Here is a 15,387-nt window from a genome sequence, read left to right on the forward strand (position 1 = left end):
CTAATTGCGAGCCAATGGAAGAAAGATACTACTAACCTTTATTTTATTTTTTCTATTTCTTTTATTTCTATCTTATTTTATTATTACCCATGCAGTGAATTGCGGTGGAACAGAAAAGGGTAAAGTATTATGAGGTTTGACGTTAAACGAACTTAAAAGGAAACATATTATTCAGATTAATTATTATAGATATGTTAGAGAAAAGTAGTGGCTAGTAAGAAAGGTTATTGACAAGAGAAAAAGTATTTTGGAAAGATTACAAAGGACTGAAAGTTGAACTAGAATTAAAGGTATTTTAGTTAGTTATTTATATCTCTTTATTAGTTATTATTTATACTCACCTATTCGTTAGAATCCTAAATTCTACTCTCTATCTTTAAGAAGTTTAGATTTAGATCTATTTTCCAAACCATATTTTACAATAGAACTCAGTTAGATTTTTTCTTGTAGGTTCTCCTAATACATACAGTACTTATGGTTTATAATACAAAGTGAGACATATACTCCAAAATTGAATAACTATTCTTATTGACAAAGAATTTTTTTTAAATTATCAAATTATCAGAGAAAACTTATGGTGAGTTCTCGTTGTTTAAACCGTGGTCACATATATGTATATATTTACTGTGAACTTTGAAGTGTGACAAAATAAGATGCGCGCTGAAATAATATATGTAACAAATGCAGACTATCAGTTTTCGAGTTCTAGCCTTCGCTGAACTTGGAAGCTTGCAAGTCCTGAAACAATAACAGTCAAGCACATGAGAAAAAAAGCAATCATATTCAAGTGAAGGACTATTTGCACCCACAGCCCTCAGATCATACCTACTTGGATTGAATTTGACTAAGAACGGACTTCCTTCCAGTATTATCGATTTTATAAACATGACACATTTGAAGTACCTATTGCTAGTATCAAGGCAGGGAAAGATTAGATTAACCAAGTGGTATGCACCACTATCACCCAAAGAGAAGGCCAAAATAATAAAAAACTTGGTTCCTTTGATTCTTTCAAGAAAAGCTAAGATGTGTAATATTCTAGAATATTCCGATCATAAAGTGGCTTATAGGAGGTATGCAAGTTTATATTTCATATGTGGTATAACACCAGATGTGGATAACGAATTGTTAACTTTGGAAATTATTCATAAGTATGTGGAAACAATGGATCAATATTTTGGAAACGTTTGTGAATTAGATATTATATACAATTTTACTAAAGCATACGATATTTTAAATGAAATGATTATGTGTGATGGATCGTTAGCCGAAACAAGTAAAACCGTGGTATTGAAAGATGTACGTACAATGGACTCAATGGTAGGTACAGATGATTTGAATAGAGTATTGAGTTGAGTTTTCATTCTTTACGAAATAATAATTGCATTGCATCGATAGATATTATGCAAAGATCTCATAGATCCTATATGATATTATGTATTATTTATAGAATAATTTTTTAATTATGCTATATATTGTTCTGTTACAAGTTCAATTCATGGATGAAGTCAGACAGTGCACAAGTTTGTCAATTCCTTTGATCCTAAATGACCAGTAAAATATAAATTTGACAGAGGTTGGAATTAATTAATTGCTATCATCTCCACTTGGAGGAACCCATGGAGTGGGTTTAAAGTACTCTTGGTCGTTGGCCACATCAATCTTGAATTTTTCTTTGTTATCTGTGAATTCTAACATGTATTCCAATTCTAGTTCATGGCATTGTCTACCAAGAATGATCAAAGAATGTAATGGTTCGCCAGCATCATATTCAGCCAATTCTTTGATGGTACCGACCTTAAATGATTGGGTTGCTGAACCTAATCTACTGATAGCAACAACAGGAGTTTCCGGTGTATATGCTTTAGTTCCTCTTGTTTCTTCGATTTCTAATAATTGTTCACAACATTTGGAAATTGACATATAACGAGGAGGTTCGTATATTAATCTACCTCTCGCCATATTTTCAATACTTTGTTCCTTTACTTTAATATCCAATAGAACTAAAGTATGTAGACCAATCTTTCTATTTTCCCAAATCTTATCATACCAAGAATCTGGCCTCCAATTTTCAGTGAAAAATACCATAGAGACGGTCTGGCCGAAATTGTATAATTGTAACCCACAAGATCCAACGGCATTCATGACAGATGCATTATGAACAATATCTACAGGAATATTATCACGCTTAGCTCTTAGGACCAAGTCAGTATGGGTTGTGGCACCAAATGGATCACCAACTACTAAAAACGCAACATCTTCCCTATCGGCATCACGTAAAATTTCAGCAGATCCTGTCTCGACTAATTCCCTATCAGCTAAGATAATTTTCTTCCCGTAATAGTCCTCCAATTCTTCTTGAGAAGCAGCCATTAAGATACTAGTGTAATGTTCTAAGTAAACTCTTGAACATTTCTTGATAGCTTCTAAACCACGAACAGTAATATCTGATTTGTAAGATAGGCCTAACCCAATTAAATATAACATTTTGCAAAATTCAATTGCCCGCTGAACTTTTCAATAAAATGATTATATATTATTTAAAAGTAAGTTGAACAAGCTACTTTCGTTATTTACTTAATTATTGAATTAATAATAGGAATATCAAAAATTTTCCAAAATGTCAAGAACGCCTTCTCCATTTTCGCTTAGTGCTTTAATTTTTTTTGGATTATATAACATTAACTATGACATAAATTTGGGGGTGCTTTGGTAAAAGATAATAGAAGGAATACATCTGCCTAGTTGAAATATTCCGAGACCAATCATCAACGTGTGCCACATAAATCAATGAGTGACAATAATTTACCATTCCTAGAGGAAGATCTAGAGAGACAACCATTATTACCGCCACATATCAATGCTACGGTTGGCGAATCAACTCCTCACATAGGAACCTCAAGCACACCAGAGGAGTCGATAATACCTACGGCGAAGGGCTCAAAAAAAAGTCGATATAGATGGTATATCCCACTCTCAGCTATCATATTTATTATATTATTGCTAATTGTTGAATCAAGATCATATATCTATAAAAGAATCCCCACGGAAGATGAAATAAGGGACAATTTTGTTAGGATGTCACATGTCGAAGTCAAGAAGGTAAAAATAGACGGTTGGACCAAAGATAATGGTAAGACGATAAATAATGATTCTGGGACTGCTTTACAAATATCTAATAGTGTTGAATTTTATTTGAATTACGATAAGATGGACTTATCACATGATACTGAACAAGTGGAATGGACCATGGAAAATATAGTTAAACATTTATGTTTCGATATAAATAAATTAGAAATCTTTAATGAAAATGATATTCTGACAAGGGTGCATGTGAAAGATCATGTTCCAATATGTGTAGATGTGAGAAATGGATCCGTATCGCATATGGAATTCACCCTCTTAGCGGAACCCAACGTGGAGAATATATTGAAAGTTTTAAAAAGTATCTGGCATAAACGATACGATGAAATAAATATTTGGTCACAAGTAGATACTACCGTAAGCAGAAGGTGGAGCTCTTTTCTCAGCTCAAAGATATCATTAACAAATTTGAAAATTAATCTAAATGATTTTATTAATTGGGACAAAATTATGGATCCCATGGTCGAAAATATACAACAAATATTGGGGAATATTGAGATACAGAGTTTATCCATGTCTGATAGTTTTCGCGGGTTTCACATAGAAGCCAAATCAAATGAAATCATGCTTCCGAAACGACCAGTAGATTGGATTGTGCTACCATCTGACGTAGAAATACCGAAACTTGATTGGGAAATAAAGCTACCCGATTGTTATGGATATTATACAATCGATTTACCAAATACAAAGTTTTCCACACGCCCCCTTAATTTTACGAGAAGAATGCAACCATTCCTTGAAGGAGAATTATCTGGCTCATTGCCTGATGAGTTATTAACACATGTGTGCTCCTCGGATGAACAAGATACTGTGACACCATTAACCTTACTGGTAAATAAGTTTTTGAATGAGAGTGAAAAAGTTACCGTATATGTGAAAGGAAGTCATTCTGTAAATCACAATAATTCACTGATATCTTCGCATTATTTAAATGAAGCGTTGTCAAGCTTATCATACTTCGCTGTTAGTACGATGACGACTTTCAATATTACTTCTCTGATCAAAGAATTCGATATTGAGGACATGAAATTGAAGTGGGAGACGGGGAAATTTGGTGAGAGCAAACTAAATATTGTTGGAACTATCAGTGGATATTTAGATTTGTCCTTCTATGAAACAGCTAGTGAAAAATTATCCGTTAACAATATCAAAGGTCTTCTTAGATTATATCATGACAATAAACACTTCTTAACAATACCAATGCCGGCATGGATTAACGCAACTTCTGAGATAATTCATGACCATGAAATGAATAATGGGGATACTATGATGGAAATTACTTTTGATGTACAAAATAATGATGTTATCATAGAAGATAAGATGGAATTAACCAAATGTTTCAACGAAATATTCTTCTTAGGTGAAACTAATGTACATTTCGAAAATAAACTGGATATTGTATTAGAAAGTTTGCTAGGAGAAATTGTTTTATTGGGTTTGGAAGGTGAAGGTGATACCACTGTTCATTAGCCATTCCCAAGAGAAATATATATTCCGTAGCCAAAAGTATATATTAAATGTATAAAATATTCATATGAAACAGACAGGAAATTTATCGAGTGCTAAGTATACTGCCTAGTCTCTGTAGCGGTAGATAATGTATTTAGACGCGCAAAAATTTTTAGACGTCTCAGTCCGTTTTTGCACAGTATGGTGACATCTACTATACATGGACTACAATATACGTTCCAATATAGTGGATATATATAACGCTACAACGAAAGTATTCCACTGAATGGAAGATCTTCAAATCCCTGCCAGGATGAAGTGTGACCTGATTCACTTTTTTCTTTTTCTTTTCTTGTTCTTGGCTCTTCAATTATTCTCACTTTACTTGTAGAGTAAATAACAATTAAGCAGTGAAGTGCATGCAACGTTTCAAAACAAAAAATGAATAAGAGGATATTAATGAGTGAGTGCAAATTTTTAAATCCTTTCCTCTTTATCACGGGAACGACTGGCAAAAACGCGATGGCTAAAACTAATAGCAAATCATCATTGTCAATGGGAAAAATATTCTCGACCTCGTCGATATTGCTATCATCAGTTTGAGTAGGTTCGAGATCGAGATATGTATAAATGCAATGTGCCATTGAGAGTACGGATGAGAGAGAAAATAAGCCGAAGGATATAAAGAATTGTTTACTCATAATTCCATATCTAAATGCCACCGGTATGAAGGGTAAAGTAATACATAATAAAAAGGATAAGGCAGGGAGGTCAAATTTCGATACAACAATATGCAATGACATGCGGTCCTCAATTTGTATTTTTCTATATTGTAATATGTGGTAGAATGATAATATGACCGCCAATGGACGTAAATGTCGAACTAAAATAGCAGCTAATACAAATTCTTTTGTAAAAAGTCCATTTGTTGCAATAATCGAGATTGGTGGGGCAATGAGTGCCAATACTGCCAATAAAACCTCCCCAATATCTTCTTTACTGAAATTGGGGCCATGGATCGCTAGAGAATGACTATCCTCTGTAGCATTTTTCCGTATGTCATTATATGTAAGATAAACAGCAAATATAGCAGCTGCTACCCAACTATAACAATAGTTTAATGAGATGCAGATAGCAATATCGACGATCTGAACATTTTTGTGCAAAAAGATAGCTAGAGGAGGTAATATAACAGATAGCAAAATCTTTAAGATATGATGATACTCTATATAAAGAAAACTTTTCCGATAACCCCTATAGATATTTTCCATTCCTTATTGTAGTGGTAAGTTGCACCTTGTATGTGGAATATATATGCCAAAGAACCTTTTTTTGAAGGGATATAAATTGGATAGAGACTTCGTTGCGAATAAATTCATTTTTTCTTCACTGTCCCTGCACCAAATGGACTGGCTGCTTAATTGAATTGCATATTATCGAGTTCGCAAACCCATAGCTCAAATTCGAAGGTTCGGTCGGCCATATCTCAAAACCCTCACGGAGTAACAAGAGACGCCAGCTCTGTCAGTTTTTAGCGTTTACTATTATTAGTGAACCTTTAAAAGGCTATTGAAATAAGGGTAGGAGCAGATTCTTGCTTCAATTATTCTCGAAAAGCAATCAATATACAAAGCATAGGAGAAACAGTTCATTACACAGTGTTTTATGAATATACTTAGAAGATCAGGACCCGATGCAATACGTCGGTATGCGAAGCTATCTCCACATCTCAAGAAGAGAAGGCATCGGACCCAATTATTATTAGCGACCGCATTAACATCAGGTTTGCTGCTGTATGAAACCAATGATTCAGTCCATGAATCATTTAAACATACTTATCTAACAATGAAGAGAGTCAGTATAGTAGGACAAGCAACGATACGGTGTTTTTACCATTATAAACGAACCCTAAACAAGGAGTATGCCACACGTGTCTCTAGAATGGAAGCATTGAATGCCTGTCATTTGAAATGCGCAAGGATCACTTTAAAGGCATTAGAATGGAATGGTGGAGTGTATATTAAATTGGGGCAACATATTGGTGCGATGACTTATTTGCTACCTAGGGAATGGACCGAGACTATGGTCCCCTTACAGGATCAGTGTCCCCAATCCACTATGGAGGAGATTAATGAAATGTTCCTTACTGATTTAGGTCAATCTATTGATGATTTATTTGATGAATTTGATCCACGACCTATTGGAGTGGCATCTTTAGCTCAAGTCCACGTGGGTAAATTGAAAGCAAGTTCATACAACGGCAAAAGTGTCGAAGGAGGCAATGGTGATGTGGAAAAAGTTGCTATTAAATGTCAACACCCAACTTTGAAAAACTTTATACCATTAGACGTCATATTGACAAAAACAGTCTTTAAATTTATGGATTTGGTGTTCCCGGAATATCCATTAACTTGGTTAAGTGATGAGTTACAATCTTCCATATATGTGGAATTAGATTTTACCAAAGAAGCCCAAAATGCAATTAAGACATCAAACTATTTCAAGAACTTCGAAAATTTAACTGCTTTGAAAGTTCCTAAAGTGGTTAGTGCGCAAAAGAGGATTCTTATAATGGAATATGTCGGGGGGAAAAGATTAGATGATTTGAAATATCTAGATGATAGTAATATATCGAGAGCTGAGGTTTCTGCATGTTTATCACATATTTTCAATAATATGATATTTACACCGAATGTTGGTATTCATTGTGATCCTCATGGTGGGAATTTGGCCATCAGATACAGAGATAATAGTAAGAAAAAACTCTCCTGGAAAGATAAAATATTAGGAAATTGGGGAGATAATAAATCGGAAAATAGACATAACTTTGAAATTATTTTATTCGATCATGGTCTCTATCGATACCCAACTACCCAAATGAGGAGGGATTATGCTAAATTTTGGTTGGCATTATTAGATCAAAAGCAAGATAAGATGAAGTATTATGCTAAGAAATTTGCGTATATTACGGATGAAGAATTCCCAATGTTGGCAGCTGCAATAACTGGAAGAAGTATCGATACTGCCTTACATTTGGATATTTCTAAAAAGAGAAGTCAAGAAGAAATGGATGTAATGAGTGAAGGTATAATAGAAGGGACTTTGCTTGCTGATTTAATGGGTATATTATCCAAAATTCCAAGTTCTGTACTATTAATCTTGAAAACTAATGATCTAACTAGGCATCTTGATGAATGTTTACAAAATCCGTTAGGCCCTGAAAGGACTTTCCTTATCATGTCACAATATTGTGCCAAGACTGTTTATGATGAAGAGTGTGAAAACATTCAAATAAGAGATAAAAGATGGAGTTTAATATGGAGTTGGCATAAAATAGTTGCCTGGCTCCGTTATGAGAGGCGACAAAAACAATTAGTAATATTTGATTTATATTTACTAGGGAAGCAAACTATCAACCTGATATTTATGCATCCATTATGGAATATGATATGCATATAGAAATCTCCTGTAATTAACTAAAGTATGTACATATATACATACATATATATATATATATATAATTTGCCTTTTTAATCAAGAGATTCAACTACGGTAGTTTCGACTCTATGGAAAAAATCAAAAGCTTAATGGGCGCCAATCATCCGAGTGGTTTGTAAATTCTTTTCTGTAAATATTATTGTTGATCTTTTTCTGAGAAGCTTTATTAGGTAAGCTCTTTGTCACTTCTTGTTTCCTATTGATGTATTCATTTTCCTTATCAATTAAATTATTGGGTCCGTATGCTACTGGTGTATATATGACAGTATCAAAAAGTATATTCTCATTCAGCTCATTCAGTTTAATTGGTGTTGAGTTAATGTTGATATTTCTTTCAGTCAATCCACTAACTTCAGTTCCGTCAATGTCCATCAACACGTTATTGATAATGGCACTAAAATCAACATCAAACCCATTTACATTATCAGGATCTGGGGATTCCGGATATTTTGGATGTTTTTCATATTCCTTTATTACTTTATTTTTTGATTCTTCTTCTTCTTCTTCTTGATACAAAGAACTTGACTTCCTATAAGAATATTCCGCACCTAGGTCATTTAATTGTAAATTTCGAAAAGATTTAACAAAGGTATCCTCCTTTTCGAGTATAATCTCTTGTAAATTTCCATTATGGTTGTTTAACCATCTTCTTAAATGATGTTGCTTAGCGACATTTTCTTTAGGAGATGGGTCTATTTTTTCTTTCTAATTTGTGATTGTTTAACTTCGGTAGATTCATATCTTTTCTTTCTAAGATCTTGTTTCATTCTATGTAACTTATTTCGAAGTTTATATTTCATTTTGGTACGTTTTGATTCTGGATAAGGTATTTGTGTAGTAGTGTTATTGCTGTCAATATTATCATCCCTATTGTTCATGTTTTCGAAAGAAATATCATCATAATATGGATTGAAATTTTCGGTAAACATTTGGGGGATTCTGAACCTAAAAGGTAAGTTGTGGTATTCTTTTATTTTTTAAAGTTTCTAGTTTCATTTTAATCTTTATTTCTTATCTATTTACTTTAATTGTTATTATTCTTATTTCCTATTGACAGTTTTTTTTTTATCTTCGTGAATTAGTGGCACAATATATTTTTAAAACTCCAGGCTGACGCGCGACAGACACGGTGACGCCAAAAAGTGTCCCGAAATCTAGGCCAATAAAAATCTAGTATTGGCCCAGAGATATTCCTTAAAACATCCAGACACCAATCCCTAACACCGGGTAATGCGTACGTAGAGTTAAATCAAATGTGGAAACCGTGGAGTGGAGTAGTGTGTCAGAAAAACCTTATTTACCGGTAACAGCGAATGACATCGAAGAATGATTTTCACCGTTACGTAAGGGAACGTCCCTTAGGCTAAGGGCCTCAAGGAAGTGGTATGTAGTAGTCTTCGACAATAATCTGCCATCGAGGGACGCGACAGAATTGGGATAGCAATAGGAAATAGGAAAGTTTTTGAAGTAACAGCCGGTGGTGATTACATCATTTCTGCTCATCGGAAGGATTTGCTATTCAATCCGTTCCTTTCAATCTCTTGGTAAATTTTGACACTGTTTGGTTTTGACTAGACAGATCTGTTCACAATTCAAATACTTGGAAAAGAAACAAAAAAAGTATACCTACAACTAAATTACAAGTTGGTATTGCTAGGCTGACCCGCACAAGATATACGTTATATTCTTCCTATTTTGTAGTTTCCTTCCGCGGGTATTGTAAACGCATCTGCCTGGGTTAAATAAAGTCGAAAGAAAAAGAAACAGCTGAAAATAAACTAAGTTGAATAATACTTTTGGTAAGTGGCAAATAATAATAACAATAAGCAATCTATCTATTTATCCATCGATTGCTCGAATAACTAAACCACTCAATAAACAAAACTTGCTCTCTATTATAGAAAGAGAAAATAGACTTCGGGTGTTCTCGCTTAACGACAAAATTTCAAGAAACCGTGCCTCTCGTGTTTGGAACTCTTCCCATAGTGAACTAGTACAAGCAAGGGAACAAACGTATTTGTATTCATCATAAATAATAAACAACATACAGGCTACCAAATCGTTAAAAAGAACGTACATTAAACCAAGCTACTTATCTTTATCAGCGGTTAAACAGTAAAAAGACGACGTAGGGTAATTGGTTTTTAGACTACGTAGGGAAAAGTTGAAGCAATAATTACACCCACTTTATACGACGAGCTATTCCATTGCATTTAACTTTGAACAAACAAGAAGTAAAGACTCAAAGATAATATCTATCTATTCATACATTCTACACCTTAATACAGACACAAACAAAGATAAGAAAATGGCTACTGTATCATCATCATCGTCAGACTTCTCGACAGCTCCTATTTCTCGCTCAGGTAGTGGAGTCGAAATTCAATCAAAACAGATTGGGAACAGTAGTAATAGTCCCAATTTAGCTTCAAATTCTAAAAAACATGATTCAACAAATACATCAAACAAAGTGAAAAGAAAACGTAATAGAGTACCTTTAAGTTGTACCATTTGTCGTAAAAGAAAAGTTAAATGTGATAAAATTAGACCTCATTGCCAACAATGTACAAAGACTGGGGTAGCACATTTATGCCACTATATGGAACAATCATGGGCAGAAGAAGCTGAAAAGGAATTATCGAAAGAAACCGAGTTGAAAATGCTTAGAGATAGAGTCAAATCTTTAGAAAAAACGTTATCTAAAATACATAATAATAACAACAATACCAATGGTTCTGCTACATCAATAGATACTAATGGAACTAATGAAAAGAATAATGAAGGTAATTCGAATAGAAGCAATGCAATAAACATAACCAACACAGCACTGCCTAATGTTTCCACTATAAATTCAACAGATAAAACGATAGTTTCTTCTGCGGTTGAAAATCAATTAATGAACTCTCAAAATAATGAAAATAATAAAGTATCGCGAGAAATAATATCAATGGAAGATAAACAATTATCAGAACACGATACTGATGAATTAGACCTTACAAAACAATTCGATATGTTACATATCAAAAATAATGGGACCATTCATTTGGGTGCTACTCATTGGTTGGCCATTATGAAAGGTGATCCATATTTGAAATTATTATGGGGTCACATTTTCAATATTAGAGGCAAGATTAATGAATGGTATTCACAAAGATTAAATGCTTCAAAAAAGAAACATGGGATGAAGAATGCAAATAAAGTAGGCAAATGCCCTGTAATGCATAAGACAAAAGGTCAATATCATAATTTACCACTACCACCAAATCATCCTCCATTGCACGCAGGGAGTTCGGGTAAATGTCCTGTGGCTCATAGAGTTATAAATAATAACAACAATAGTAGTAGTAGTAGTAATAATAACAACCCTATGATCAATGCTCCTTCTCCACTCCCACCAAATCATCCACCTATAGATCCAAATAATCCAAATGTTTCAAAATGTCCAGTAGCTCATAGAAACACATTTAATTCTGGTGTCACTCAAGGAAGATGCCCAGTAATTCATTCTTCTAGTCCATCTCCTGTTCCATCCATACTTCCACTATCTAATAGTAGTACGGATTCTAGTGCCATTGCCCCAACAGGCAAATGTCCCGTTGATCATGCCAAGATATTGGCAAATTTGAATGGGGGTGTTAAATTAGAAAATAATGCCATGGGGTTATCATCTTCTAATTTATTGAGTTTCACAAAAAATATCAATGGTAACGGTGAGCAGCAAGATAATCTGGATCTTTCTAAATTATATGGAGCTCCATCACCATCATTACCTTCTTTTCAAAATATTGCATCCAGGATACCGTCTTCAACAAACCTCAACGGGAACGTAAATGGAAATAATAATAATAATAATAATAATAATATAAATGGTAGATTCAAGAAACCTCAACCAATCTATCACCCTTATGTAGCCTCATTATCATATGGACAAATTGTGGAAAGATTGAATGAATTATTACCACCGAAAAGAATAATTAACCTATTTGTAGATAAATTTTTCAAACATATTTATCCAACAATCCCAATTATTGATGAATTAAATTTCAAGAATCATGTTAACCAGATTATCATTTCAAGAAATCCAACTACAATTAGTAGTGATGTTACTTCACCTATCCAGTTGAATTTACAAAAGAAATTAACAGATTATTGTTACCTAGGGATATTGGTCATCATATTAAGACTTACTTGGTTATCTTTACCACCTAATTCATGTAAACTAGATTTAGGTAATAACGCATCCAATAGCTATTTGATCCCAAACGTTAATTCAATGAGTACTACAGCGTCAAATTTAAAGGAAGATGCGTTATTAATCAAATATGAAACTTCATTTGAAGCTTTAGAATTGGTTAAGAAATACTTAATTAAATTCGATGAAATTGCAAGTTTATCGAATAGAAATATTAATTTGACTACTATTCAATTTGCCATCTTCTATAAGCTGTACACAACTTCATGTCCAAACAGTTATGGCGCTAATGATACCCATGATAATGAAAATAATCAAATATTATTATCTTCAACTATTCAAATGGCTTTCAGTTGCGGGTTACATAGAGATCCTGACAATTTCCCACAGTTAAGTGCTGTTTCTCCTCAAAATGGCAGTATGGATCAATCTTCCACATCAAATTCCAATTTCAATTCAATACAAGGTGTTCAAATAAAAAGTGAGTCACAAAACATTAATAAAAATAACAATAATATACCTCGTAATAATAGTAATAGCAATAATAATGATGCTGGTTTCCCTGCTAATACCGGTAAAGATTCTCAAAATTCAACAGAAAGGTTCAAGCACACATGGAGGAAAATATGGTATTATATTGTTCAATTAGATGTTAAGCAATCATTATCATTAGGTACACCAAGATTATTAAGAAATTTAAAAGATTTTAGCGATACTAAGTTGCCATCATCTTCTAAGATTGATTATGTCCGTGATATTAAAGAGTTAATCATTATTAAGAATTTTACATTGTTTTGGCAAATTGATCTTTGTATAATAGCTGTTTTGAATCATATTTTGAATATTTCATTAGCGAAAAATGTAAGAAAATTTGAACTAGATTCATTAATCGAATCATTGAGTTCGCTAACTTACGGTAAAAAAAATATTAATGAAGTTATTAGTGAACTAATCAATAAAGGGTTGTTACCCACAACAGAGGCATCTGTCAATTACCAAGAAGGTGATGATCTTTATGGACTACCTAGTTTAGAAGAAATAATGGGTACTTTATCACAGAATCAAAATGGATTCACTACAAACAGTGGAGAAATGTATGATAAGAAATTCGAATCACCTCATGAATCTACGACAAGAGCGTTGTTTTTCTCTAAGCATATGACCTTAAGAATGTTGTTATATCTTTTAAACTATATTCTCTTCACACATTATGAACCTATGGATAATGAAGATAAAGCATGTGCGGATTTAGCTAAATTTTATGCTCAAAAATCCTTGAATTTTGCAATGGATGGATTTAGAAATTGTTTAATCTTTTTTAATAATGTGAAACAGTCCAATTCCACTTCAACTACTTTTGAATATCTGGGTACTATCTTATCACCTCATTGTTTAGACATTGGTAACAGAGCTTTACAATTCATTGTTTGTTTGCTAATTCGTGCTAAATGTGGACCACTAACTGGTATGAAGGAAAGTTCAATTCTGACATATAGTAGTGGTAATGAAGAGTCAGATTCCGAATTAAATGATCTCAAGAAAAGGAAGGATAATAAGCCCTCTGAAATTGATACAGAAGTTGTAGAGTTAAATTCTAATTTGGTTAGTGATTTAGATATCAATTTAGGTGACGCATTAATTGATAAATTACTATTAAGAATGATGTTATTCCATAAATTAACTAAGCAGTTAATTAGCAAATATTCGTATGCAAGAACAGTCGCGAAATCTACTGGGTTTTTCATTACATTATTGAATGAACGTCAATTGCCAAAGGGTAAAACTGCAAGTGGTTGGAAGCATCCAAAGATTACAGATTTTTTCAAGAATGTTCCATCCCTTGTTCTCTCTGAAGATACTGAAAGAGTTAAAAGATGTCCTGTGTATCAAGATGCTTTAGGTTTCATTGTTCCTAGATCTTCCAATAGTACAATATCTACAAATGCATCACAATTATTATCTACAAAATTAGGTAGGACTCAATTACCTCCAATTAGAACATACAATCCTATCACATATACTGATAGTAATTTACGTACATCGATGAATACTAAAGAGCCTCAAACGAGTTCTGTGGATGATCCATTTGCAAAAAGACGTAAATTGGATGAGGTTCCAGGAGAACAAAATCCATTATCGCCATTTGCTCAGTCTCCTTTACCTCCTTTACAAGCTTTAGCACATGTTAGTTCAATAACAAGTAATGATAACGCACTAGCAAATGTAGACAATAATATGTTATCATCATTGGATAAAATTTCCAATGGATCTCGATACATAATGAGTAATGGTCAATATGCTCCAAACAAAAATACAATGGAATCTTCTCAATTGAATACTAACGGTAATGGCAGTGGTAATAATAACAATAAACCTAAAAGTATTGTTGGAAATTTCTCGGATGGTGCGGGTAGTACTAATTTGAATTCATTTACGACGCCAGAATCAGACCTTACCAATACTCCTGACTTTGAAGATTTTCTTTTACAAAACTCTAATTTCAACGGATTATTTATCAATCCTTCAAGCTTAGTTGAAGCAATGAACGAAATCACTACGACGCAAAATACGAATAACGCTGCTAGTGGTAATAATTCTACAACCAATCCAGGCAATTTAAATCAATTAGGGTTGAATGGTATGAATGTCAATAATAATGATACTACAAATATTAACAGTACCAATGATCAAGTTGATATTACAAATGTGAACGGACAAGTGAACAATGCGGGCCTTGAGAATATTACAGGTGATATTAATGCATACATGAATAATTTAGATAATTTAGACTTCTTTTTGCCCTTTGATAATGGTGGACTTGAAGATTTGAATAATCCAGGTGAATTTACTCTTTGGGATTAAGTTCTCCTTTTTTAGTATCGAGGTAAATACTATGACCAGTTTTTTTTTAGGGTCAAATAGATCTTATGTACAATATCATATGAAGTATACACCTTTTTTAACCGATTTTTTTTTGAGTATTTGATTTATCTAATTTACGGGCTGTTTACAGAAGTAGAAAACTTGTCAACGTTATTGATATTTCTTAAATCACCACTCTCGATAAAAACCTCTGAGTTCATTTAAGATAAAGAGTTTTTCTG

The 15,387-nt window shown here is 33.2% G+C and overlaps 6 protein-coding genes across 6 annotated transcripts; 4 read left to right on the forward strand and 2 right to left on the reverse strand.

The window, feature by feature from the left end:
• Nucleotides 1-885: 885 nt before the first annotated feature.
• APS1 (Aps1p) lies at nt 886-1,356 on the forward strand (the record flags this gene model as incomplete). The annotated part of the gene is made up of 1 exon (XM_003980131.1): nt 886-1,356. The coding sequence occupies one exon, from the start codon at nt 886-888 to the stop codon at nt 1,354-1,356; it is 471 nt and encodes a 156-aa protein (XP_003980180.1).
• A 231-nt stretch (nt 1,357-1,587) lies between these two features.
• DPH5 (diphthine synthase) lies at nt 1,588-2,487 on the reverse strand (the record flags this gene model as incomplete). Its single annotated transcript, XM_003980132.1, has 1 exon — nt 1,588-2,487. One exon carries the CDS (start codon nt 2,485-2,487, stop codon nt 1,588-1,590), a length of 900 nt encoding a protein of 299 aa, XP_003980181.1.
• Nucleotides 2,488-2,790: 303 nt separating this feature from the next.
• Nucleotides 2,791-4,614, forward strand: TAG1 (Tag1p; the record flags this gene model as incomplete). Its single annotated transcript, XM_003980133.1, has 1 exon — nt 2,791-4,614. One exon carries the CDS (start codon nt 2,791-2,793, stop codon nt 4,612-4,614), a length of 1,824 nt encoding a protein of 607 aa, XP_003980182.1.
• A 242-nt stretch (nt 4,615-4,856) lies between these two features.
• On the reverse strand, nt 4,857-5,864 carry NDAI0G05240 (YqaE/Pmp3 family membrane protein; the record flags this gene model as incomplete). Its single annotated transcript, XM_003980134.1, has 1 exon — nt 4,857-5,864. One exon carries the CDS (start codon nt 5,862-5,864, stop codon nt 4,857-4,859), a length of 1,008 nt encoding a protein of 335 aa, XP_003980183.1.
• Nucleotides 5,865-6,258: 394 nt separating this feature from the next.
• Nucleotides 6,259-8,052, forward strand: CQD2 (Cqd2p; the record flags this gene model as incomplete). The annotated part of the gene is made up of 1 exon (XM_003980135.1): nt 6,259-8,052. One exon carries the CDS (start codon nt 6,259-6,261, stop codon nt 8,050-8,052), a length of 1,794 nt encoding a protein of 597 aa, XP_003980184.1.
• A 2,347-nt stretch (nt 8,053-10,399) lies between these two features.
• HAP1 (Hap1p) lies at nt 10,400-15,145 on the forward strand (the record flags this gene model as incomplete). The annotated part of the gene is made up of 1 exon (XM_003980136.1): nt 10,400-15,145. One exon carries the CDS (start codon nt 10,400-10,402, stop codon nt 15,143-15,145), a length of 4,746 nt encoding a protein of 1,581 aa, XP_003980185.1.
• Nucleotides 15,146-15,387: the final 242 nt, after the last annotated feature.

Source organism: Naumovozyma dairenensis, chromosome 7 (genome assembly GCF_000227115.2).
Source record: "Naumovozyma dairenensis CBS 421 chromosome 7, complete genome".
NCBI lineage: Eukaryota > Fungi > Ascomycota > Saccharomycetes > Saccharomycetales > Saccharomycetaceae > Naumovozyma > Naumovozyma dairenensis.